At 44.7% G+C, this 26,084-nt stretch overlaps 1 protein-coding gene across 10 annotated transcripts in view; it reads left to right on the top strand.

The window, feature by feature from the left end:
- The window catches only part of FHAD1 (forkhead associated phosphopeptide binding domain 1), a 36,515-nt gene extending 11,490 nt beyond the window's left edge, over positions 1 to 25,025 (top strand). For 4 of the 10 annotated variants that reach the window (XM_060276144.1, XM_060276148.1, XM_060276147.1 and 1 more), the window contains 20 exons: positions 757 to 861; positions 1,678 to 1,785; positions 2,349 to 2,423; positions 3,131 to 3,283; positions 4,101 to 4,296; positions 5,208 to 5,278; positions 5,365 to 5,499; positions 6,470 to 6,577; positions 7,598 to 7,687; positions 8,198 to 8,423; positions 9,013 to 9,094; positions 9,511 to 9,617; positions 10,962 to 11,121; positions 12,292 to 12,424; positions 15,863 to 15,998; positions 17,025 to 17,146; positions 17,502 to 17,597; positions 18,473 to 18,693; positions 19,516 to 19,681; positions 21,346 to 22,025. In XM_060276144.1, the coding sequence (XP_060132127.1) occupies positions 757 to 861; positions 1,678 to 1,785; positions 2,349 to 2,423; positions 3,131 to 3,283; positions 4,101 to 4,296; positions 5,208 to 5,278; positions 5,365 to 5,499; positions 6,470 to 6,577; positions 7,598 to 7,687; positions 8,198 to 8,423; positions 9,013 to 9,094; positions 9,511 to 9,617; positions 10,962 to 11,121; positions 12,292 to 12,424; positions 15,863 to 15,998; positions 17,025 to 17,146; positions 17,502 to 17,597; positions 18,473 to 18,693; positions 19,516 to 19,681; positions 21,346 to 21,495 (2,640 nt within the window). In that variant the 3' untranslated portion in view covers positions 21,496 to 22,025. The other 6 variants (XR_009557808.1, XR_009557806.1, XR_009557807.1 and 3 more) reach the window with 6 other exon arrangements.
- The last annotated feature ends 1,059 nt before the right edge of the window (positions 25,026 to 26,084 follow it).

Raw genomic sequence — 26,084 nt, 5'->3', positions numbered from 1 at the left:
GCCTATTGCAAATGGGGGCTGTCTTGCACTGTGTGCTTTCCTCCTAGCTGGAGTGCTCCTCTTGAGTATTCCAGCATCATTCTCTTCTAGGAAACTCCATCCCATTTCTCTGCCCACCCCAAACTTTCTATTTTCCTTTTCCAGCTGGCAGTAAACATTCTAGGCTGAATCAGGGCTACTCCTACTCAGAGTATACCCATTGCAATTAACAGACATGTCTGATTTAATTTCAGTGGGTCTGATTTTGAGTAGTATTGTATTTAACTACATTTAAGTTTTTTTGCAGAGTAAGCCCATTGAAATACTTCAGTGTCCATTAATTTCAATGAGTCTACTCATAAGTAGGACTGATTTTAGATACAATCCTTTGTGGCCGCTGTGCGTGCTCAAACTTCCTTTTTTTCGGGGGAGCTGCCCTTCCTTCTTGTTCCTTAGTAGTTCTGTTTCGGTTGCAGTCCTCGCAGAACACAGCAGTTGTGTTCAATATTAGAAGGCGTGACTTAAGTATTACATGTTTAAATATGACTGGAATAGAAATTGGATCTGGTCAGCAACTAACCACATTAACTGCTTGAGAGGCATCAGTTCTGCTTTGAATCAGGATGGAAGCTGTGACCACAGTCCACTAGAATTTCTTACCACCCGTAGCTCAGAGGACTTCTGCTTGTGTTTCTTACATACTAAAAACATCCTTGGGATAAAGGTTGGTGTGATTCTCTACAACTGATCCTCCCAACTTCCCTCTGGTGTCTACAGCAAATCAGCGACCTGGAGCTACAGGTGAAAAGATCCAAAGAAGACATAAATAAGTTCCGCACGGAGCACGGAATCTTAACCAACAAACTTGCTGAGAAAACAAAGGTAAATGGCTATTTTCTTCACAGTTTTCCTTAAGGGTAGCTTCTAATATAGGAGTTCTGGGAGTGAGGGTACCAGCTGCACATCCCTCCTGTAAAAATAAAAATAAATCAGTGTTATTACCATTATTTAAATTTCTATTCCATGGGTCCACCCAAAGGACCCCAGGGCAGCAAACAGAAAAGTAAAACACACACACACACACACACACACACACACACACACACACACACACACACCATTAAGAGCATTGATGAAAGCTAGTGCCCCACCAAAAGTGGCCTTTCTGTGCATATCCTATCTCGCCACTAGATGGCAAAGTAACCACAGGTAAAATGTTCACATCTAGTCAAAGACTGGCCAGTCCAGAATGGCACATTCCAGTCAAGCACATTAAGCATAAAGGATTACATTGATCATAGATTCATTGAGTCAAAGAGTTGGAATGAAAGGGATTAGCCATGATACTGGTGAAAAAGAAGCAGCATTATAAATCACTTACACCAAGAGTGGGGAGTAATTAGAATGTGATCTACTGGTAGATTTTGGGGTGGTTTGCAAGGGTTTCTGACTCCAAATTATTTTAACAATAGCAACAACAAATCGACTTTTTGCACCTAATTTAGGCTACTGAAAAGCTAACTGGGAGAGATGCACCTTGTCCTTTGGTTTTGTATCTTTTGCAGTTTGGTCTGGTTGGTAGGTCTTGCATTCCTTATAAGAAGCAAAGCAGATGCAGTAAGCCTGAAGTCTGCCCTTCTTTTGGTCCCCACCCTATTTTTGTACAGCCTTGCTATCCCCAGACTTTCCCTGTTTCAGGCTGAAGGGAACCTGAAAAAAGAGTGCGAGAGGCGATCCCAACAGTTACAAGAAATGGGGCGCAGGGAGCGCCTCAATAAGTCGCATCTGGATCTGGCAGCAAATCAGGTAGGGGCAGCTGAAACATCAGTAATGGTGTCCTGGTTTGCACGTGGCTTAATTAGTCAAAGTATGGCTTGTTTGAATGATCAAGTGGATTCTGGTCCATTAAAATGTCCATTAAAATCCAGTCTCCTTCTTTGGAGGTCTTTAAGCAGAGGCTTGACAGCCATCTGTCAGGAATGCTTTGATGGTGTTTCCTGCTTGGCAGGGGGTTGGACTGGATGGCCCTTGTGGTCTCTTCCAACTCTATGATTCTATGATTCTATGAAAATGTATACAATAAGAAAATGTTTTGGGTACCACAAGATTCCTAGTTGCTGTTCCAACCCACTGTATTTCTCAGCAAGGAAGTTAGTGTACTCACTGGAGGTTTTTAAGCAGAGGTTGGATAGCTCACTGTCAGAGATTCTTGAGCTGAGATTCCTGCCTTGCAGGGGGTTGGACTAGATTACCCTTGGGGGTACCTTCCAACTCTACAGTTCTGTGATGGAAGGTGTTGGGGGGGGGATTCCCTGCTGTCAGTTAAGTTTTACCATCAACCTTTTTTCACTTTTTGTTTTCTGCCATAGGCACAGCGCTTTAGACACCAACTTACCAAAGCTCTCTTTTCACAACTTCCAGAGAAGGCACTAACAGATCAGCAGGTAAGATCTTCACCTGTTAAACAAAGGAAGATTAATGTTGTGCTGTGGACCATGCTGTTGCCCACTGCCTTTGGTGAGTTCCTTGCCATGCCATGGGCACTAAAAAGTTACCTAAATTATTTATATACCTCTAAAATTCAAGTATCCGTAAGCAGTTTACAAAGATACAGTACACAAAATAAGTTAAAGCTATAAAATTGAACTTTAGTTGAAATGCCTTCTGGAATACATATATATCATATATCATATATCATATATATCTTCAGTAGGTGCTGGAAGTTGTATAGGGAGGAGGCCTGTCTGACCTCAGCTGGAAGTGAGTTCCAAAAAATTGGACCCATGATACTGAGCACACAACTCTTGTTGGATGCAAGCTATGCCTGCAAGCCATAGGAGACCCCTGAAAGGTCCCCCAGCAGGCCAGCCCTGATTAAGAGCATCACACAAACCACACACACACACACACTGCCTTATGGGGTGGAGGTGTATTATTATAATTCACCAGATTCCATTATTGTTGCACTCATACAAGAGGTGAATTTCAAGCTAAACGGGGTGGGGACATGTGCTTTTAACACGCAGTTTTACTTTTTAATGAGGGAATGAATATTCAAATGTATTTCAGCTGGGAAGTGAAGCATAAATCCCAGGAGTGAGCAGATAAATAATATATACTGACTTTTTCTTTGTTAACCCACACATATCAGATCGTTGAGAAGATAGAAGAAATCCAGGTGACCAGGGAAGAGTATTGCCAAAGGGAGGCACTGCTGAAAGAGGAGTTACTTGCCAAGAACTCTGAAATTGAGGAAGTGTCTGAAAATGTTGAGCTGTTGAAGAAAGCATTGGATGGACTTCAGGTAACGCCTTTAGACACATCTTTATAGGATATTAGATTTCTCATTTTGTTTAGATGAGTTATGGTGGAATTCTACACATGTGGGTTGCACAGGAATGGTCTGCAGCAGGGGCAGGAATGCTCAGGGCCAGGGACCATATGCTGCCCTCCAGACCTCTCTGCCTGGACCACAGGCCTTTTCCCAGACCCTACCCCTCACCAGCCCTGCTCCATGCCCTCCTTGAATGCTTTTGCCTAGCTGGAAGTGTCCTTGAACTGCAGTAATGTCACTGGTTTGCCTGATGGGAAAATGTATGGATGTAGAAACCTCTGACTTTTGCACCACCAGGATGAAGCCAATTGTACAAAGGAAAGAATTGCACCTGTTGCTCCACCCATTTCTTTCCTCTGGCCCCACCCATCACTGTCATGAAAAAGGCTCCACTGGTCATTTAAAATAAGTCCAGTCCAGACTACTAAAACGACTCCCCAAAAGAATCCATTTGTGTGCCCCCTGCCAGTATCCAGTTCATCAGGCTTATACTTGGGAATTACTTTTTTTTTAAGAAAGAAAAATAATTGGCCTGGGTAATTGCTCTGGAGTGTTGAGAGATGACTTGGGGGGATTATTGTCTTCTCTGAATTCCTTCCTTGTAACAGGAAGATGAGGGCTGTTGAAACACAACACCAAATGATTTATCGCTAGAGCAACTAGCTGTTACAAAAACAGCCGAGAATATTATGTGGGGAAATGGGCCTTCACTGCTTCCTCAAGATAAGCATGAGCCACACTCATGCCTGTGTGAGTTTGCTTCTTCTCTTCCCTGTTTTCTTGCCAGGATTTCTTGGGAACCTCTTACTGCAGCAGCAGCTTGAAGAAAGAGATATGTAATCTCCAGAATCTGTGCCTGACCCCGCCTGCCTTGGGAGTCCAGGCCTCAACAGCCGGAATCCTCTGCAGTTTGCTGGGCTGGGTGGATGCAGTGGAATGTCTCCTTCGGGATGTGGGGCTTGATGTGTCTGGCTCTGGAAAAGGTTCCTTTGTCTCTCTTACATTTTCTGTGCACATTAATCATACTGTAGGACCCTAAGTGAGAGTGCAGCGTTGCCCTAGGTTCACTGCCCCAGCCAAAATACCCTCTTCCCTCCTCATCATAACAAAAATCCAGCACCCGCATTGTAACCATGATCCACCCCACCACCTGCCAACTGTTTATAATGGTTGATAAGTTAGTAAGCATGACCATCATAATTTTACTTTCAGTTTTTAATATTATACACTGCTTTGTGTGCCATTTTTTGCAGAACTGCAGTTTATAGATTCCTAAACAAGTAAACAGAACTTGCTATAGCTGCTTTTTGCAAAATAAAAAGACACTGGGATTTCCAACCATGTGTTTTTTGATCCTGAAAATGGAACATGTAATCCAAGAAAGAGAAGAATTAGTTGTCCAGGTAGAAGGCAATGGCATTATGTACATACACACATACATGTGCGAGCACACACCCCTTTCAATCCTGAACTTCCTCCATTGAGCACAGGTCAGTGTTCATGATCCCACACACCCCATTTCATTCTCACAACAAACCTGTGAGGTAGTTTAGAATGAGGGCGAGTGACTGGCTCAAAGGAACCCAGCAGTCTTCATGGCTGAGAGAGGAATTGAATTTGGGTCTCCCAAGTCCAGGAACCTGTGTTCCTCCAGACATTGTTGGACTACAACACCCATCAGCCATACTGACTGAGGCTGATGGGAGTTTGAGTCCGTCAACTTCTGGAGGGCTGCAGGATCCCTAGTCCTGCCCTAGTACAAAACGTTTTTCACTGCTGCAGCAGACTGAGCTCCATTTAAGAAAACCTGGCTAAAGAAAGGAATTTTCCAGGAAACAGAGGAGATGAAACCTGGTCACTCCCTTTTGTTATCATGCTTGTCTGTTTTTGTCAGGAATGGCTTCCTACATGAAGATGCTGCTGGGCAAACACCATGAAACCACGGCCAAACTCCAGACGCTGCAGGTAAAAGGTGTTTTCCCTGAGGTGAGCTTCTCTGGCTGAGGCCAGTAGCCCAAAGCAGGCCTGACAGTCTGAATGTTTTGCTATAGAACCAGCTGAAGATGGCAGAGATGTCTCAGGATTCCCTCCTGCAGGAGAAGCTAAACGAACTGAAAGAAAAACTCGAGAAGCAATTTCAAGACAGAGAGCAAGAACTTTTGGAGAATGAGAAGGTACACAGAAAGGTAGAAGCTTAGGGGTGTTTTAAAAAGTGTTTGAACCCACCTTGCTAAATGGAAGTGGCAATGGGGACATACTAGGCCTACATAGTAAGAACTGATGAAGGTGGAACAAGCTTCCTTGATCTGCTATCAGGGAGGAGCCCACAGAGCAAGGCAGGTCAGTTGTTGCGGCATCACAAAGAGCTCCTATTGAGCAATGTGTTTCAACAAAAGCACTGCCCCCTTTGGGACAACCATATTCTTTCAAAGAATATCTGCTCAGCACAGATATAACACATAACCATGGTGAACAGAAACCATGGTTTGCAAAACCACCTCTATGGTTTAGCATTCTGGTTCATTTCCATTCCTTATCCTTAACCATACTTTATTGACATATGAGGTCCACCAGGTGCCGCCATTCACATTCTTTTGGTGGCAGGTAAAAAAATGTATATCTTCTCCCAAGTGTATAATAGATGGTGATGATTTTGCTGTTTATTTCATTATATGCTTTTATTGCTCTTTTTATTGGATCTGTTTTATGGGGTGTTGTATGGTTTTGTCAAAATGTATTGTTCATTTTTAATTTCATGATATGCTTTAGGCTCTTAAAATTTCTGTAAGTTTCTTTGAGACTCCTTATGTGGCAAGCAGCTAATTATTTGAATGAATGACAATAACAGTAATAGTAACAACAACAATACAAAAATGCAATTACCTAAGTCTACCCCCTTTGGAACTGGTATCTTAAGAATTCTGATCCTCCATCCAATCATGCTGTGAACCTACATCTCAGTAGCTCATAGGGTTGGTATTTTGCAACTCCCCCCTCCCCCAGTGCCATGCCCAATGCAACTAATTATTTTTAAGGGCCTCTCCCACCAGAATGTTATCTTAACATTTGCTCATCTGTCACCAAGCCATTTCTGCCTAGCAAATTTCCTTCGTTTGCTTTAACCATGTTAACAAGAAGAATTAAATTACTTTCCAGGTTCTGGAAGGGCTGGCTGCCCTGGAGGAAGCAAAATTAAAGGAGGCCATTGATGAAGAAAAGAAAAAGGTCCAAGATTTGGAAGTTCAGATGAAACGATCGACTGAGGTATGTAGAAATCTGTGGGCCTGCCTCCTCATTGCCATCCCACAATCTCCTCTAGCAAACAGCTAAAGAGATAAATATTTATATTGTGCATTTTGAGTGTTCAAAGGAAGTACTTCTTCCTACATTAAGTTACTTACTAACCATAGGTCCTTTTCTGCTTTTATATCCCACCGTTCTTCTAAGGAGCTAAAGGCAGAGTACATGGTTCTTGCCTCCCTTTGCCTCCACATTTTGCCCTCTCAAAAACTAACAAACAAACAGGCAAACAAACAAAAAAACCTTGGAACTAGACTGGGTTGAGAAGGCATGGGTTCCTCAAGGTTACCAAATGGCTGAGCGGGAGTTCCATACCTAGGTCTACACAGCCATAGCCTGACACTCTGACCATTCCACTATGTTGAGTCAAAGCCAAGTATGGTCTGTGTTCCCCTCTCCACTAGAATGAGCATTATGGTTTGGATGTGGCTTCTGATCCTCATTTGCAGGGCAAGCACAAGTAATCCGGATGTCTGAGACAGTACATCTCAAAGGGAGTCAGATCACAGAGGAGGAGGAGGAGGTGGTGGTGGTGAGGAGGAGGAGGAGGAGGAGGAGGAGGAGGAGGAGGAGGGAGGCAAACTGGGCTCTTGTCTAGGATGCTGGCAGCCCAGATTCTAGTCCCTACTTGGCCATAAAGCTCACTTGGGTGACGATGGACGAGTCACTGTCTCTCAACCTTTCCTGCCTTCCAGGGCTCTTTGTGAGGCTGCAGTGGAGAACTAGATATGCTACATTGAGTAAAAGGCGGGATATAAATGCAAAACACCAGTTAGTAAGCTTTGAAGCATGTTCTCCTTCCCCACCCTGCCATTCTCATCTGAAGTTCTCTAATCCAGACTCTTCCTGGTGTCTGATTTCCTGCAGCACAGCTATTGACAAGTTAAACTCTGGTCTGCCAGACTTTTAGCTAAGACAAACCACACTCCATTCTCTGAAGCCTGGGTTCTGTCTTCTCACTTCTTGATAATATGTTCATTACAGGTAATTGAACTTAAAACAAAATCAGAAGAAGCTCTAAATGCCAAGATAAGGAAGGCTCTGGAGAGCCTAGAAGAGGCTAAGGGGAGAAAGGTAACTGGTGACAGAAGACTGCAAGCAATTCTGCTTGAGGGTTCAGCAGCTAGAAACTCCTAGCCCCAGATTTGGCCCTTTGAGGAATGACAGCTGCTCCCACGTTTTCAACTTGGAGGTGAAAGACAGCAGCTGCTGGAATGGGAGATTTGTGAAAGGCCATTTTGGAGGGTTGGAGATTAAGGTCTGGGCTTATCCACCTCCCACATCTCAAAGCACGTCTCTGAGATAAACCAGTTACTGATTTAAATGCTGTATTAAGAAAGTTTTCTAATTCAAGTGAATCTTAATCTCCTCCTCCCAACTGCCCCCAAATTTGTTAAGAGTAACACGCCCTGGGAACAATGAAACTGATGAAGGACAAGATGTAAATTGAACACTACCGGTAAACATGAAGGTTTGCTGGTTTGATTTTTCTCCTAGCCCCCTTGGCAATGGCTTTATCTGAAAAAGTCACCCACGTGCTGAGCAAAATGAATGAGTTCTGTTTGGGGGTTTGTTTGTTTTTAGACAGTGGCAGAAGAGAAGCTAAGCGTCTGGGAGAAACGCATGAAGAGCATTGAGAATGAGAATGAGATGCAGAAGCGTAAACATCAGGAGGAGATAACAGAATATAAAGAACAGATCAAGCAACACTCAAAGACAATAGTGGACTTGGAAAACAAATTTGTGGAAGCTGTCCAGAAGCTGAAGGTGGAAAACGAAGAAAAGGCAAAGCTTCAGAAGCAAATAGAAGGTCAGCAGAGAAAACAGAGAATGCTCTTGTCTGGTGCCCTTGGCATATCCTGTCATACTTGGGGCTAGTTCATGCCAACAAACTATACTGAAGTTTTCTTAAATAACCTACTGATTGATTAACTCAAGGGGTGACTTCTTTTCTTAAATCAAAATGTTTTAATCAGTTACTCTAACTGAGTAAACAATTAAATGTTGATTTAAATCAGCCTTTTCTAAGCTAGTGACCTCCAGATGTTTTGGACTATGACTCTCTTTACCCCCTGCAAACACGGGGATGATGGGAGTTGTAGTCCGAAAAACGATCCTGAGAGTATCTACCATTTTAGGGACAGCTAATCAATCTCAATAGTTTACTGATCAAAAGCCTTTTGTTGGTCTCCAGACCAATTTAAATGTTCTCTTAATGCTTTCAATTTCCTTTTTAAAATGTTTTAAATAGTTTTTTATTTTGTTTTTAATGGTATGGTTTTATTACTCTGCTGTTTGCCATTCTCTTCTTGAGAAGTCATCAGGATAATAATCCAGATGTGAAACCTTACATTTCTCACAATATTTTTATATTTTTGGGTGTCTTTCTTTTTCCTCAGACATGCAGAGGGAATCTTGCAAGTTGTTGCCAGCTCCTCCACCAGAGGTTCCTTGCCCGGAAGCGTCCAATGTTTTCCTGAAGTAAGTCACTAAATTTCCTGTCTGCTTCCTATTGCTGCTTTCTATAGCATAATTACTCAAAAGCTGTGAGAAAAGGAAGTCTTGGAAATAGCAATATATGTTTGTGAGAATTCTAAATAGGGGTAATGAGTCATATTTCCAAAGTGCATTATAGTATTTTGAGGCTTGTCTAATCAGTCTCCCATTCTGGTGGCATAACTTGACAGTATGCTAATGAGCCACTTTGATGAAAGCCAACTGCATTTGTACCCCCCAAATACGTATTGACTTCCATCAAAACGAGGGATTTTTTTTCATAATCTTTCTCATGATAGACTTAAAAGGTTTTTAAAATAATCAAATAAAGAATGAACATCTCAAGCTGCGTTATTCAAACTGAATTTTTTGCTTCTTCATTTTTGTTTCACAAACTTCAGGGAAGGATTAGCAGCTGCAAAGCATGAAATCGGGTCCAACCAGGCTGTCATTTCAGAGTTAAAGAAGGAACTCTCAGAAGCCAGAGCCAGGGTGTCTGATGTGATTGGTTTGTGAAATGGCATCACGTAACTTAATATGTTTTGACCACCTTCCCTCTATAAAACCTTAAATCACCTATCTGCAGCCTGGAGCCTATTAGATGTTTTCCAGCTACAACTCCCAGCTGGCCGGAGCTGATGGGAGTTATAGTCTAAAACACCTGGATGGCACCAGGAATGCTCTGTCCATACTTCTGTGGGAGCAAGGCCTTCAGAATTCAGCCAGACATAGGATTTCACTGCTAAGAACTGAAAAACTGGAATACTTTAATAGAAAAGACAGAGGGTCAGTTCAATCAGAGACTGAATTTTTGCTTGCTCATACAAAGAAAGGGACTGCTGGGAAAGTGTCTTCCTTTGTCTGGGCTGCAGCAAATACATATATAAAATGTGTGCCAGTTTTTATGGTGCATGATGGCCCTGTTGCTGTTTAATTATGCTTTGCTTTTACTTTGTTGACAAGCGTGCATAGGTGCCTACAGTTTGGAAAGTGTTTGAGAAGAGGGAGTTCCATATTTATAGAGTTGGGGTGAGCAACCTGTGACTCTCTGGAAACTGTTGGACTCCAACTCCCATCAGTCCTTGAGCTTTGGCCATGCAGCTTTGGCCTGATGGGAGTTGGAGTTCACCAACATCTGGAGAGCCACAGCTTGCCCACCTCTGTGGTAGAGCCAACACTGTAAATGGCTCTAGGATCCTTTGCTGTGCTAATGCGACACAAAGATTCTTTTAAAGAAGATCTTTCTTCATTGAACAAATGCCCCTATGGAGACCAAGTTTCTAATATCCAAAGTTTGGTTAGAAGAAAATGGGAGCACCTATCAGCTCACACAACCCTTCCTCCTCCCTTATCATGCACAGAGCTTCCTTTTTCTTCCTTTTTGTTGGTGTTTCATCTACACCAATGTTAATCCAGTTCACACTAGAATGTGTGCATCCCCAGTTGTAAACCCCAGTTTGAAACTAACCATGGTTAGTGTTAAAATTGCTGCAGGTGTAACATTGCACAAAGCTAGCACAAAAAAGCAGAGAGAAGGTAAACAGTCGCATGTACCAGAGGAAAGAGAAAATTAAAAGTATTGTGGGAGCCCTCAATGCAATCCCCCCTCTTCTGAGTCAGAGCTAGGAAGTGAAGCCCTCTTAGGTGTATCAGGCCAAGTTACTGAAAGTTTGGTCATAGTTCATCATCCCTGTCTTTCCTGTTCCTGGGTGTGTGTGTCTGCATCAGGAATGGCAAACCTCTGGCCCTCCAGATGTTGGGCCTCCAACTTCTATCAGCCCCAGCCAGCATGTAAATCTATAGGATCTGCAGCTAAGATAGCCCAAATCCACTCCGAACTGTCTTTGTGCAGGAGAACTCAGTGAAAAACAGAAGATGGAGCTAGAGCAGAAACGGCGTCTTGTCCTCAGCCAAGCCCACAAACTCAACCAGCTTCGAGAGAAACTCTTTGAGATGTCCAAGCTTGTGGACCAGAAAGATGCAGACTTCAAAGCACAAAGCGAAGAATTAAGGTAGGGGGGTTGTTTGTATCACACTTTTCATCCAAGGAGCTCAAGGCAACGTTCATGTTTCCCTCCCAGACTTGCCCTCACAACAACCCTATGAGGTTGGTTCGGCTGAGAGATAGTGACTAGCCCAGGGCCGCCCAGCAAGTTTTGTGGCAGAGTATTTGAACCCATGTCTCCTCAATCCCAGCCTGATTACTCTTAGCATAATTATTATTATTATTATTATTATTATTATTATTATTATTATTATTATTATTTATACCCTGTCCTCCCCAGTCAAAACCGGGCTCAGGGCGGTTAACACCAATAAAATTACAATAAGATATAAAAGAAAAGAAACAATTAATTAAAATACAGATTAAAATACAATATTAAAATTTAAAAAGCAGTCTCATTTTAAGTAGTCCATAAATCCAAACCATGAGAGAGGAAAACACAGGGGTCAGACTGAATCCAACCCAAAGGCCAGGCGGAACAGCTCTGTCTTGCAGGCCCTGCGGAAAGATGACAAATCCCGCAGGGCCCTGGTCTCCTGTGAGAAAGCGTTCCACCAAGTTGGGGCCAATACTGAAAAGGCCCTGGCCCTGGTTGAGGCCAATCTAGCCACTTTATGGCTCGGGATTTCCAGAATATTGTTGTTTGTGGACCTTAAGGTCCTCCGCGGGGCATACCAGGAGAGGCGGTCCTGTAGGTACGAGGGTCCTAAGCCGCATAGGGCTTTAAAGGTCTATGACAGACTGATCTCTAGTGTGGGGCCATTGCTGTGAGTGCAGGGGCGGGGGGCGGGGCGGGGAGTCTCCCTTGGATGGGCTGCACTAAATACAGCTGCACCAGAACCATGTGTTTTTAAAACTCTTTCCTGGTGATGGTGGTAGCTCTGGGAGTACAGATGGAAGGTATCAGTTGTAGCCCCATGATATCTCAATTTAAAAAAGTGGAGTCAGAAGGATTGGAAAAGCCTATAGAAAGCTGGTCCCAGACCCAGTAGATGTTGTTGGGCTTGTTCAGCCAGTAGGTTGACTCTGCTGCTTCCTCCTAATCTCTGTTGTTCAGTAGATGCTTGCTAACATCAGCCTTTGGTGTACCCTTTGGTCTCCATCACCCATCATTCTCCTTTAGCAACAACTTCTCCTCCTCCTTCCCCCCTTCCTCCTCTTCCTTTTTGGATTACAGGAACATCAGAGGGAAGCTGCAGGAGGTGGCGACAGAGATGAAGGAAAAGGCAGGTGAGCCCAAGAAAATTGCACAGCACAAGAGCGTGCAGACGAGGTCCTCCTCCCCGGACGAAGTCCCCACAAGCAAGAAGGCAAGTGGCACTCAAAACAGGGAACACTGCAGAGCACTCTGGCATTACTGGTGGTGACCTCTTGCACGTGGTATTTGCCTTCGGAGCAGTGCGCTGGGAACATCGAAGCAGAAGACTTGGGCTTCCAAATCCCTGTCAACCAGATTGACAGTGGTGAGCTGTAAAATGGGGGTAATAAGATGGCTCAGCTTGCAGGGTCATTGTAAAGAACACAGGGAGTTCTGTATGCAGGGTCAGATTATGAGTCCAAGTAGTATTGTCTGCATCAGCAGTGGAGAACCTCCAACCCACAGGGCTAATGGCCATCTATTCTACCCTGACACTATATATTTAATGTCAGGTGCCGGGCAGCTATAAGGCAGAGCTGGTCTACACTCACCAGTGCTCAAAAGTTTGAGATAGGGGTCTTTTCTAGCCCAAATTTGGGATGCCGGGGATTGAACTTGGTCAGGAATCTTGTCTTGAAACAGCCACATGGCTGATTGGTTCCAGCTGCTCATCTCTGTACCTGCAAGACAAAGGTGGAGGACTCTTTTTGGCCCAAAGGTGAATTCATTTGTGGGCAGGTTTTCAGGGGCTACTTGTCAGAGGGGAGGGATGTGGCTTGGGAAGAGGGTGGCATGACTTGGCCCCTGGGGCTGAGGTTCCCCACCCTTGTGTCACAACAGCACGCCGGTCAGTAATCACACAGTTCAAAGTTGGAGTAAACTCTTTATTAGCAAACACATGATCGCCACAGACATGGTTGAGTATCAGGCCTAATGAGCACAGCAGCTCATTCTCTGTGGTCTTCCTCTATGAAAATCAGTCCCCTCCTCTCCAGGGCTTTTCCAGGGAACCAGAGACTGTGCTTGCATGCAGACACAGACCCCTCCACCCTTTTCATGCCCCTTCTGGTTCTGGGAGACCCGGGGAGAGGGGAGCTTGCCATAGCAGAAGGGGGAGACCCCCATGGCTCTTCTCCAGCATGACTCACCTCTGCCTCTTGGCCTCCCTCCTTCCATTTTCCTGCTTCAGCTTCTGCCTCTGATTCTGGACTTTTCTCTGCCACAAACTTTCTAGGCTCACTGTTATCTCTGTTATCTCTTCAGTCTATTCTAGGCTCACTGTTATCCCTGTTATCTCTTCAGCTTGCAACACCTCTTCCCAATTTTCTCCCTCTGAACCACTCATCATCGTGCCACCACCAATCCCCAGGCTCGGGAGTCTTTTTCCCTTGGGGTTTCCCAGCTGGTTCCTCTCATAATTCCTCTGCGTCCAACCAGCCCATGACACCTTGCTCCAAAAGAATTGTGCCTGTTGGAAGCAAACAAAATGACTGAAGATGCCCTTTATGTTAAATTGCTCTAAAGCTGTTGAATGAGTCAGCATTGCCAAAATGTCATTTTGTGCCTGTTAACGATCCATTGTAACCTAGAAAAATGACAGCGCACCCAGAGTCTGACTAAGTGAGACCCTGCTTATCTCACCAAGCGATGATCATAACGATGAGCATTCACATAACCTCATTAATATTCTCATTAATATTCAAGGAAGGGAGGCAGCCTGTTTGGAATGCCACAGGCTGCATGTGCGGTCCCTGGCACCTCAAAGTTGGGCTAGAAAATGCTTCTATCTGAAGTCTTTTAGTGTTGTTGCCAGTCAGTGTAGACCAACTCTCTCTTTTCCCTGCATTATATATGGTGTAAGGTGCAGAGCAAATGGGCACGTCTTGGCCAAATTGGGGGCCTAATTAGACCCACGGACTGGAGGTTCTCCTCCGCTGGTGCAGACAGTACTACCTGCACCCATGATCTGACTCTACCTGCAGCAGCTTCCTGCATTCCCTATGATGATCCTGCAAGCTGAGCCATCTTATCCCCATTTTGCAGACGGAACTGTTGAAACTGAATGCTAGTGGCTTGCGTACAGCCACTTAGCAAGAATTGAGATTTGAACCGGGGGGCTACCATTTGCACTGTTAACACCAGGCTGTGCCAGCTCTTACCTGTAAACTGATACCTGCTCAGGGGAGCAGATTGGTCATGTCGTAGCTTAACCACTCTCCAGAATTCATGTGGCTCTTTGCATTTGTGCAGCCTGCTGTCTTCCCATCTGGTGAAGACTCGAAACACAGAGCCTTTGCACAGTAGGCAGGTCAGCTTGCCCTTCTGCTCCAGTGATAGGAACCAGCCCTGTCTGTGCTGTTAGTACAAGTAACTGCCATTGATGCTGCAGCACCAGGGCTACAGTACAGCTGCTGTGAAGCCCAGCTGAACTGGGCAAAGAACTTCTTCATCTTGGGTAGATGGAGCAGGACCCAGAAGCCTGTTGTCCTGTCCAGGATTGTTCCCCAAGAGGAGGCAACCCCCCAGCAGCTCAAGCAACAGCACACAACTTTGCTAACATTTATCTCCTGTCCCATGTAACTTGATTCTCATTAAGTACCTATCACCCAGGCATGTTGTGATAGGTAAATGGCAAATGTTTTTATAGCGCTTTGCAAAATGTGAAGTCTTGTTAACTGCTAAGTGTGATTGTAATTGCTCATTAGAGTTGGAAAGGCAGCTTGTGGGAGAAAGTAAAAAGGGACGTGCTCAGGCATTCCCATTTTATGTCACAAATACTTGCACAAGTGCACACAAAGCAGGGTGGTCTTACAGTCCTAGGTCCTCTGCAAATAACTGTTTTATCCACCCTAAGGAAAGCCACGAGCGAATTTTCAAAGTCTTTTCCGGTCCATATGTAGCAGCAACTAATTAGCTGCGTCTGCTAAGCAATTTGGACAAGAATAGTTTCTTTTCATTGGGGGATTAAGGTGGACTTTGGGGTTTCTTACTCTGATTTTTTTAAAAGGACAGAGAAATATATATATATTAATTTAATTATTTCATTACTATAATTTCTGTATACAAAACATCTTATAAACTATTTCCATCTGTATACTCAAATTCTGAACACTTAAAAAACTACATACCTATAAAATTGATAATATTCCTCTGCTTTGTTAAAAAATTCGGAATTTTTTCAAAAAAATTTTTTGATAAAAAACAAATGGGCTCTCAGAAGATCTAATAGGAGAGCAAAGGATTTGTTTAAGGGAGAAAAAAAATGTGTGTGCATGCAGAGTGGAGGGAGGGGGGAATTGCAGAGATAAGAGAAAAACAGGAACCAAGCTTAGCTGATGTTGTAAAATCAAGATGGTGCCCTGAGGTTGCTGTCAGTCTCTGTTCCCTGTATTGTGAGCTGGAACATTGCCAAGGCATTTTGTTGCAAGAGAGCTACTTCCCCATTTTTTAAAAGTGGAACTCTTTGAGGATAACCTTCTTCCCCTTTTCATATAGCGCCTTTTGTATTTTCTGCATAGAGGAATCCACATGGAAGCAAATTGCCCAGAGGGGGCCCTTATCACCTTGTTGCCTCAGAAGAGAATTATTAACCTGAGCCTGTTTCCTTCAGGTATCATCCGTGAGCCTGGCTGATCTGGGAGCAAGATGCAAAGGCTCCAGACATGAGGAAATCATCAGTCGCCAGAAAGGTGCCCTGGCTGAGCTGCGGCAAAGAGTCAGAATGCTAGAAAAGGGTCACCCATTAGGTGAGTGCTACATTTAACGGAATGCTTGCAGGCAGTGATTTGCGCAGTTAGCTTTTGCAAGTTGTGGGATGAATTTGGGTACCTGAGAAACAGCAGTAAGAAATCAAGCGTTGCTATAAGGCTTCTCTTCTGCAAGCACCTGCACAGGTCTAGCGTAAAACACACACATGGTCACAAGTAGCTTTTTAGCAGAGCTACTACATGCCTTTAAATTCAGGTACAAATGCTCAAAAGGGCTACGTTGCACCTCCCTCCCTCATAAAAAAAAAGTTGCTCACGAGGAGTCCTTCATAGCGTTGCAACACCTGCCTTGCTCTGTGGGCTCTTGCATGGGCCCAGAATAGACATCACCACATCCTTGTGTCAGAAACTTCTATAGCAGAGGTGGGGATCCTCAGACCCAGGAGCCAAATGTGGCCCCCAAGCCTCTATCTGGCCCTTGGGGTGCTCCCCAGCCACACCCCTTCTCCCCAAGCTATGCCCCTCACCAGTATTTTTGCCTGGTGGGACTGAGTCTTTGAAGTCTGATAATGCTCCTTGCTTGCCCGGGTGGAGAACAGAGAGAACAGTGCAAAGGTCTGCAGAACTTCAGAGGTAAAAAATTCACATTTGTTGCTCCACCCCCTTCAGCCTCTGGCTCCACCCACCACTGGCACGTGGCCCTCAGACTCCTTGGCCCGTTCTGTGAATTAATAGAGAGCAATTTAATGAATTGTCAGTGTGTGTGTGTGTGTGTGTGTGTGTGTGTGTGTGTGTGTGTGTGTAAAGGATTAAACACCTGCTCACCACTTCTCCAGTTGAATTTTGAGTTTCATGTGAGATAGAAAGTGTCTAGTCCAGATCACCAAGTGAGCTTCGCAGCTGAGCAGAGATTTGAACCTGGGCCTGTCCTGCCCTAGTCCCAAGCACTCCACCCCATAGTCTTCATCCTCTGTCCCTGGAATCTTTCTTCCTGTGCAAAACTTGTTTAATGTGAGTTTAAAGTAAAACAGGAAGTGGCACAGTACGACGACTTCTCTTTCTCAGGTTTTGAAGAGAGAATTGGAGAGCCACTTAGAGTGCTTAAAAAAGGCCCAGCTGAGAAGGGAGATGAAAGAACAGAGAAGGAGCAGGTGACAACCCTGTTGACAGCAGCGGATGCTAATCAGGTAAACTGAACAATGCACGGTATCCTGGTGATGCTTTCTTTAGAAAACGTGTCATGAAAGGAAGGAAGGAAGAATATTTGTCAACGTCTTTTTGGCCGTAGCTCCCACCTCTAATCTATTCTGAATATTTCAGAATACATTATTTTACATTGGGAAGAACTGACAGTAAGAACTGTTTGACAGTGGAAGGGGCTCCCTCAGAAGGTGGTGGACTCTCCTTCCTTGGAGGTTTTCAAACAGAGGGTGGATCGATCATCTGTTATGGATTCTTTAGGTGTGATTCCTGCATTGCAGGCGGTTGGAGTCTCTTCCACAGCGCTACAATGCTATGATTCTATTTTCTTTACTCTCCCAGCTTCAAAGCAGTGTTTCCAGAACAGATCCCAACTTGACCATAGAGAGGACTGCGAAGCTGGAAATGGCCGACGCTTTAGACCTCAGTGAGAACATGGTATGAAAATGAAGAATATGTTAAAGTACTTTGGGGTGGGTGGGCGCTTACATCAGCGATGGTGTCAGGTTTGAGCCTGCCCATCAGCAAGTGCCCTCACGTACCCACCCCATCCCCTGCCTTTAGCAGGCTTACCCTGCAATGGTGGCAAGACTGCCAGCAGGCAGCTGCATTGCAATCTGCCGGACGTGGCTGTGAGCAACCCAAAAGTTAAAAATATCTCTCGCAATGCCCAGATCCATCCTCTACCACCAGATGTGCCCATGGCTTGGGTACAGATGGGCATGCCCTTCCAGGGCAGATTGGCTTCAGCAACTTCCTAAAGATGCCAGAAGCTGACACTGACCTTCGTTTGCATCAGGGCTGAGAAACGTCATACTTGGGGGGGGGGGGCAAATGTGCCCCTCCAGGCTTCTCTTACCTGAACTCTTGCCGGCCACCTCCGCTTCCCTCCTCTGGCTCAAGTGTGTTTGCCTGGGTGGACTATACAGGGAAATGTATGTAGGGTCGGCTGTGTGTAGAAACCTCTGACATAACAAGGGTAAGAGTCATACCTGTGGCTGCACCCAGTTCTGCCTCTGGCCCTACCCATCACTGACATGTGGCCCCCAGAAGGTTACCCATGAGGGAATATGGCCCTCAGTCTGAAAAAGGTACCCTGCCGCTGGTTTACATGGCTACATATGATCATAGCCCTCCTATGGATTACAGGGGGGTGAATCAGGAACACGAGTGGGTTGCTCGCTTAGCTCTGCAGCTTCAGTGGTAACGCAAAATGAAAACCTCCACTTGATTTCAGAGTGGGGGTTCTTTTTCCAGCTTGGGGAAAGCTTGCCATTCTCACCAATAGTTTGCTCCCTGCTCTTTCCCTCCAGTACCTCAGCCTCATCCAGGATCTCGCCAACCTGGTCAACGTCAAAGAGCTGACGGGGATGCAGACGGTGAAACATCTTCCTTATGATGAGAGGGAGAAGCTCGGGGTGCGACGGCAGAAGGACCTTGGGCTGCTCTTCGACAAAATCAGGAAGCTCAAGGATCGCCTCGAGAGGAAAGAGTCGCTGCTGAAAGAGTACGAAAGGGATGTTGGGCAGTCCAGGTACAAAGGTGACGCGCGCACAAGCTGTCTTTTGGCCACCTTTTTCAAAGAGCCTTTTGTATTGCTTTATGTCCCGCCTTTTTCCTCGATGGACTCAAGTCAGCTTACAGATAAAATAAGAACAGCTAAAAACATTGGGGAGAGGGAGACCAGTCATTCAAAAACAACTAAGCATTAATAGAATTAAAACTCTCTCTCTCTCTCTCTCTCTCTCTCTCTCTCTATATATATATATATATATATACAGTATATGAAATATCTATTTAAAAAATAGAGATGATTGCAATAAAAATGGCATGGCACCAGCCCTTTAATTAAGGAAATACTCTTAATTAACTCAGTCTGTGTCTGTATTGGATTTGAAATTATTTTTATATATGTTTTTATTCATTTTTTATTAATGATTTAATCATGTTTCTGTTAATTATGAACTATTTCATGGAAAGGAATTCAGAAACAAAATGAAATAGATAAGGATAAATTTGTCATGATTGAAGCTCATTCCATTTATTATGAGGGGTGGTGGCATGTGTTCATTTTTTCTGGGTGTTTCTTTACCATCCACTCAGCGGTGTCCTCAGTGCAGTTAAATATAGCCCCATGCCTGAACATTGACTGTAGGCAAGTAAAGAGTGCCTGTAGGTGACCAAAGCAGGAGTGCTTTTGGGAATTCCAAGCACTGGTTACTAAGTTATTGTTGAGTAGTAACTTCTAATGACTTGCAGATTTCACTTATTGTCAGCTTCAGGGTGATGTTTCCCATTTTAAAATGTGGTTTGCAACGCACCAACTTCCAGCTACCCTGTCTGTCTCATCGCACAGGACAAACAAGCACACTCTGCAAGCCTGCCAGTCTGAGCTGGCCAAATTGGGTGACAAGATCTACCGAGAAGCTGAAGAGAAGGCTTTGCTGAAAGAAGCTCTGGAGAGGACTAAATTGCAGCTGACTCAGGAGAAGAAGCTGAACAGGGCTCTCAGACAGCATAAGGTAGGTAACAGAGTTCCACAGCACCACTGGCAAACCTCTGCACAGCTACACAGCCGGTGTGAAGGCCGTTTAGCAACCTCTGCACTTGGGCAGGTTTTGTTTGACAGCATCTTCCAGGCTGCTGCTGTGTTTGTATCTTGCTCACCCCTTGGGGAGGAGAACTGGCTGAGCAATGGGGGGGGTGCCACCCCTTTTGGGCCAAATCTTGAAGGGTCACCATCATCCCAGGGGGAGAATCCAGCTCAGCTTCATTCGTGGAGCGAAAGGAGAACAGGATGCAGTCAATTGGGGGTAGGAGGCAGGATGCAGAAAGGACAAAGAAAGTCTTTTCCACATAGCGAATCGGGGTTGTTTGAGCCAAATCAAATAGGGGCTCTTCCTTGTGTTAGACCCCTGCCCAGTCTGTAGACCACCTGCCCACCAAGCAAGACTATGCCAGCTAAGGCCACTATGCAACAGGTTGTCTTACCATTCAGCAGCGCACTGTAGGATATAGGAAGCTATTGTATGCCAAATCATATTATGGGTGCACCTAGTTCTGTATTGTCTGCCATGGCTGGCAGCAGCTGTCCATAGTGTCAGACAGGGCTCTGTCCTAGCCCTACCTGAAAATGTCAGGGATTGATCTTGGGACCTTCTGCATGTATAGCACTCTGCTACAATCTGCCCCTTCTACACTAGCTGTTTCAGCTGCAATTACTACCCATCTTTCACACACTTTTTGCAGAAAATTCATATAACGCCATCACCAATATGTTGCATTCTGTGTTTCTCTCCTGATCTGTGATGACCACCCTCCTTTTAAAATGCAACTGCAGCGCCAGTTGACTGGGAAAGTGCTGCTGAGGGCCTTCAGGACTCCTGTTCCTCTAATTAGAAACTTCCCTCTTTCAGCTTCGCCCCCTGTAATTGCTTCCTGTTCAGCACTAGTTGCTGCTTAATTAAGGCGCTCCCGTTCCCTGGAACTTATTTTCTTCATGCTGTCAAACTTGCTAATTGGGGGGAACTGAGTAAGTAACAACGCGAGTACCAGGAAGTGAGTAATTTAAGTTGCAGGGAATCTTTGCAGAATGGAACTTACTTGTGAGCGATCATGATAGAAGCATCCTGTCCACCAGGATAGACATTTCCAGATCTAATGGCGCTAGCTTAAGTGCCATTTTTGTTCCAGGTTTAGCTTGACTGCTGAAAAGCAACACTGCCACAGCATTGAGGAGACCTTAGTATAGAAGCAGCCTTTCTCTTTCTGCATTTCTGTAGGATGAACAGGCTTGAAGGCATCACTTAGGAGCAAGGAAGGAGAAAATCTTGGAGAAACCCATAGTCACATGCCATCGAGTTCTGTCCTCATCCCCGATGCTAGAGATGGAGTATTGTTAGGGCATCTCTCTGTCTCTCACTAAAGGCAGCAGGTTGCTGGGGCTTGACTTGCAAACTGAGTTACAGTAGGTGACAATTATATACACAAGTGCACATTCCTAATTGCTTTAGGCTGCAATTCTTCACTTACTTACATCCCTGCCAGTTTAACTGAAAACACAGAGACTTATTCCAGGGCATTCAACCAACACAGCTCGGAGAAAAGCGACGACTGCATTGTGTCTTAGCTCTGTTGCTTTGCCAAATAAAGATTTGCCATTTGTTCCCTGCTATTTCCACCCTAGAATCAGTTAGAGGAGAAGAAGAGTGAGATTTCGTCGTGTTACGCCTGCACTCTGAAATTCAGGGATAGGAAGGTAGGAAATTGCCCAGCCAGTGTAGTAAGAGTGCCTCTTAGCCGACAAGCCACAAATGAAGATAGTTGGATAATATAAGTGGGGAGGGGGAGGACCTGAAGAGCAGGGGTATCATTGGTGGAAATCTGCTTGCTTTTTCAGAAAGCCCTCAACTTTGTTTTGCGTGTTCTTGGCCCACCAGGCCATTTTCCCCAAACCACACCACTTGCCCCACAACTGGCGTCATATGTGATATGGGGCAGGTAGGAATGCAGCAGCAAGATCGAGCTCCTCGCACATCATCTGATAGGCAAGGATTTTGGTCCTGCTTGGTTTGGGGGTGTGAGCATGTTCCCTGGAAGGAGCCTGCTGGCACGTCCATTCCTGAGTTCATCAGATGATGGGCAGAGAGTTTAACCCTACTTGGTTTGAGTACATCCACAGGGAACTCACTGGTGCGCTGAGAGCTTGCAGAAAGCAGGACTGAAACCCTTCGAGTCACCCTTCGTGGAGAGTTCAATCCTACTAGGTTGCTCTTGCCCCCCCCCCAAAAAAAGCTGGCTTTTGACAGGCATTTGACTCGCCGTTTTTGCTAAAGTATAAATGTAGAAGCACACACATCTTCCCTTCTCTGTCTTATGCAGGCAGCAGCCCCTAAGAAACCATTCCCTGAAAAGCAGGTGGTTGCAGGGCCAGTAGCAGCCTGTAAGAAACGAGTGCACTGCAGCGCCTCTGCGTAGGAGCGATCCTGCTTGCCCAAGGAAAGCAACAGAGGAGGAGGAGGAAGATTCTGGCCAGTTCCTTGTCCAAGCTTGTAAATAGAAGATGCTGCTACAACATTGCACAAAACACCTGGTGTCTTATTATACAGATATATAGACAGTATATATATATATGTATAGACTTATTTGTACAGATGATACTCATATATGGTACATTGTATCTTGATTATGAGAAATGTATGGAGACTCAACTCAAAATTATGTATAAATTCTTAAGATCTGACACCCGTAACAGGGTTTTTTTGTGGGGGAGGGAAGAGAGATGGATTGTATCCAGTTGGTCCTACTCAAAGTAGACCCATTGATGGAGGTAGTCATGACTAACCTAGGTCCATGAATTTCAGTGCGTTACTTTTGAGTAGGACTAGGTTGGATGCAACCCTTTGTTCAATCTGGAATCCCATCTTTTGGAATCGTGGACCTGGTCCTTTTGTACATCATCATTTGACAGATTTTATTTATTTATTTATTTATGCATTGGTGGGGAGGTTGAGCTAGATGACCCCTGAGAGGTCTCTTCCAAATCTGCCTCCCATCTTAGAGGAAGGTTTGCAGGAGTATTTTGGCCAAGCATGGGAAAAGGCACAAAGTCAGACAGCAGATGACCAGGAACACAGCTAGCAAAAACAGGAGATACCAAGCACCAAGCTCACAGAGGAGCAGCTTTGAATGTTGGCCAAACGCTGATCTGGAGTCAGCTGAGAGTTTTAGTAAGTCCTGTAAAGGGAAAGTTTTTCATTCAGAGGCATCTCTACATAAAGTTGGCAAAGTCTTTTGTCCACAACCCGGAAGAGCCACAACCAGTGCTTTTTTTCTTTTTAAAAAAACATATTTAGGAGCACTCTCATTTTTACTCCAGAAAGTCACCATTTTATAGTTCAGATCAGGAAAAATAAATACAGTAAATGGACAAAAGTACAAAGATTCACAAAATGTTGAGGGGTATGCGTACCCCTGCATACCCCCAGAAAAAAAGCACTGGCCACAACCATTGTAGGCAATCCTGAGCAAGATGAATCTACAGTGTGACTTGGTATAAGGAAACTTCCCATGTTCCTAAACTTTGCAAAAGGTGGAAGGGATTAACTTCCTGTGTTCCTATGCAGGCCTGAGCCTGGTCAGTGCTTGGAGGGGAGACCGCCTGGGTACCACGATAAAAGACACGTGACATACAAAGCACATATAAAAGGTGGAACTGTGTCACTGATTACCCTTGCCTTCGCAGTTGGGGGAAGCCCAGAGAAAGACCAGGGGAATTGATCTCCTGGGAGAAATCATCAGGATGTTTTACATACAGATGTGCTGATAACACTAGTATCCATAACCAAGAACCTTTCCGGTTTACTCCAGAGCCCCCTTGGCCACATCTGCACTCTCTCTTTCCGCAATATACAAGGGTTTATTTCAGGACAGCACACAACCTTGCACGACTCCTCTGCCTCAGAACATTTTGCAACAGCCATCCCCATCTGTTCCACTAGGACTGGTTGGCGCCAGATCTTCCCAGTAGAATTCTGGAGTAATTTGTTCATGTTCCGTTAGCATTAATTGCACCCTCCAAAAATAACCGTTTGCTAGCCCCCGTTAGTTCCCAGCAATTCCGCGAGCTGACCTTGCCAGCAGCCAACTCCTGGCATCTGCGTCTTGAGGCTCTAAGTCAGAAGTTGACATCATTCCCCCTCTTTTGCTCTAGATGAGTTTTGCTCTTCTAATCCCATTCAAAATGTTGTCTGATAATTCTGCCATCCATAAAACAATCTGTTACGTTAATGAAAAGCTTTGCACTTTCAAGCACAGAAAAGGGTTCTCTTCCCATTTTCACCGCCACCACTCCCAGTCATCCATCAAAACAGATTAAATCCACCATCTTTAAATAAACTAAAAATCCCCCACTCACCCAGATTGGCCTCCTATCATGAAGAGGGGGGGGGGCATGTTTTCTTAGGAAATCACTGACTATCCAGAACTGCCATGTGGAGCCAACCTGTTGCCGTCCTCGGTGTTGTCAAAATAGGCAGCAACAAGCACAAATCAAAGCTATCCAAATAATGCACATTGCCAGGAATCTCAAAAATACAGCGCCCAAGTTATGAATGTTCTGTTAAATCCAGAAAGCCATCATTTAGAAGAGCACGTCTCCATCTGGACTCGGATCTGTGTGGGTACAAATCTCGGTTTTCCACGATTGCGAAGGGATCGAGCTGTACGTTTACAGGGCTGAGCATTTTGCACGAGTCTAAAGGGGATTTTTTAACTTTTCATTTGCAGATTCCTAAACTGCTTCACAACCAAAAGTTACCAGAGCAATGTATAATAAAACCTAGACCACAAAAGATTACAAACACAGTAAATTAAAAAACAATACCATCTCTACAGTTGTACAATTAATTCCATAAAATGACTAGGCCGTCCTTCAGGGAAAGTCTTCCTAAACAAAAATATCTCCACTAGATGTCAAAAACACCAGGCACCCGGTTTCTAGTGCACCTAAGGGCAGTACTCATAACACCACCTTATCAAAGGCTTGCTTCCAGCACAGAGATGGAGAAATATGTCGATTTCATATTATTTCGGTTTCTTGTTTTTTCAGTTCAGTTCTTGTTCAGTTCTCCACATTTCCACAGCAATTTTCAGCTATTGATTTTAAGTGTGCACACACAAAAATAGGCCAGCATTTTAGAGCACATTTCTCCCAAAGGCCTCACTCAGTGTAAAGGCAGTTTCCTAAGTTGCTATGTTCTTTCCCCACAAGACGAAGGAAAGGAGACTTTTATTTTAAGGCTAATAGTGGGACTAGGGGTGGCTGGGTTGTTGGGATCCCAGCTAAGGAGGGAAGACATAAACCTCCCCTCCATATGCACTATGGCAGTGTTTCCCAACCAGTGTGCCTCCAGATCTTTTGGGACTACAACTCCCATCATCCCTAGCTAGCAAGACCAGTGGTCAGGAATGATGGGAGTTGTAGTCCCAAAACATCTGGAGGCACACTGGTTGGGAAACACTGCACTATGGTCCCAAAGAAAATTGCACCCCTATGTATTTATTATTAATTTTATTTATTTTTTAAGCCCCAGTTAAAATCTCCCCTTCTGCACTTACGATTTTTTATTTTAATGCACTTTCTAAGGATGCATTTAATATCCTGTCTTATTTTGACACTCACACTAACAAATGCATAACAAGGGATACAAAAAGACAAAAGAGAGATTTCTCCAGAGACGAGCATTAAAAAACCAGAGCTGTTGCTGTCAAATGAGGACATCATGCACAAACAGCCTAAACTATGGTTTTGAACCCCCGAGGCTGGCAGCGCCGTTTCTCCTACGTGACCCAGCTCTGCCAGGGCAATCAGTATTAAGAATGCCAGCGCTGGGACATCATAATCCCTCACACAGCAAAGGCTCCTTGTGTCACAAACGGAGGATTATGACCGCTGCAGGGGATTCCAGCGGAAACAGAAGCTGAGCTGGAAAGGAGAAAGCTCATCAGAACTCATATGTCAGGGGCAGTGGATAGACGAAGCAGAATTTAAAGGAATTCACCTACCTGTGTTTTGTGTTCTCCCACCTCCCCCCCCCAAGCAAAAACACTTCCCCATCCAATGACCCCCCCCCCCTGCGGTCATGGCTTAATCTCATTAAAAAGCCAGATGAACACAACTGCCGTATCTGGCAGCCTTTGAAAGAGGGCTGGTCACCCTGCTGCATATCTGCAGTGATTGGACACTGATGCCACTCCTGATGTGGAGACCACAATGACCCCTCAAAGGATGATTGCAAGCCCAGAGCAGTAATGCATGCAGAGGTTCAACAGCCAGCCTCCTCTGAGCATGTATAATATTGCTACTGTTATTATTCAGAAATAAATAATAAAAATACAGCATATATCCTAGATCTCCTTATTCAG

The sequence above is a fragment of the Zootoca vivipara genome, chromosome 6 (genome assembly GCF_963506605.1).
Source record: "Zootoca vivipara chromosome 6, rZooViv1.1, whole genome shotgun sequence".
Classification (NCBI taxonomy): domain Eukaryota; kingdom Metazoa; phylum Chordata; class Lepidosauria; order Squamata; family Lacertidae; genus Zootoca; species Zootoca vivipara.
The sequence above is the reverse complement of the archived record's forward strand: the minus strand, read 5'-3'. Positions and strand labels throughout refer to the sequence as shown.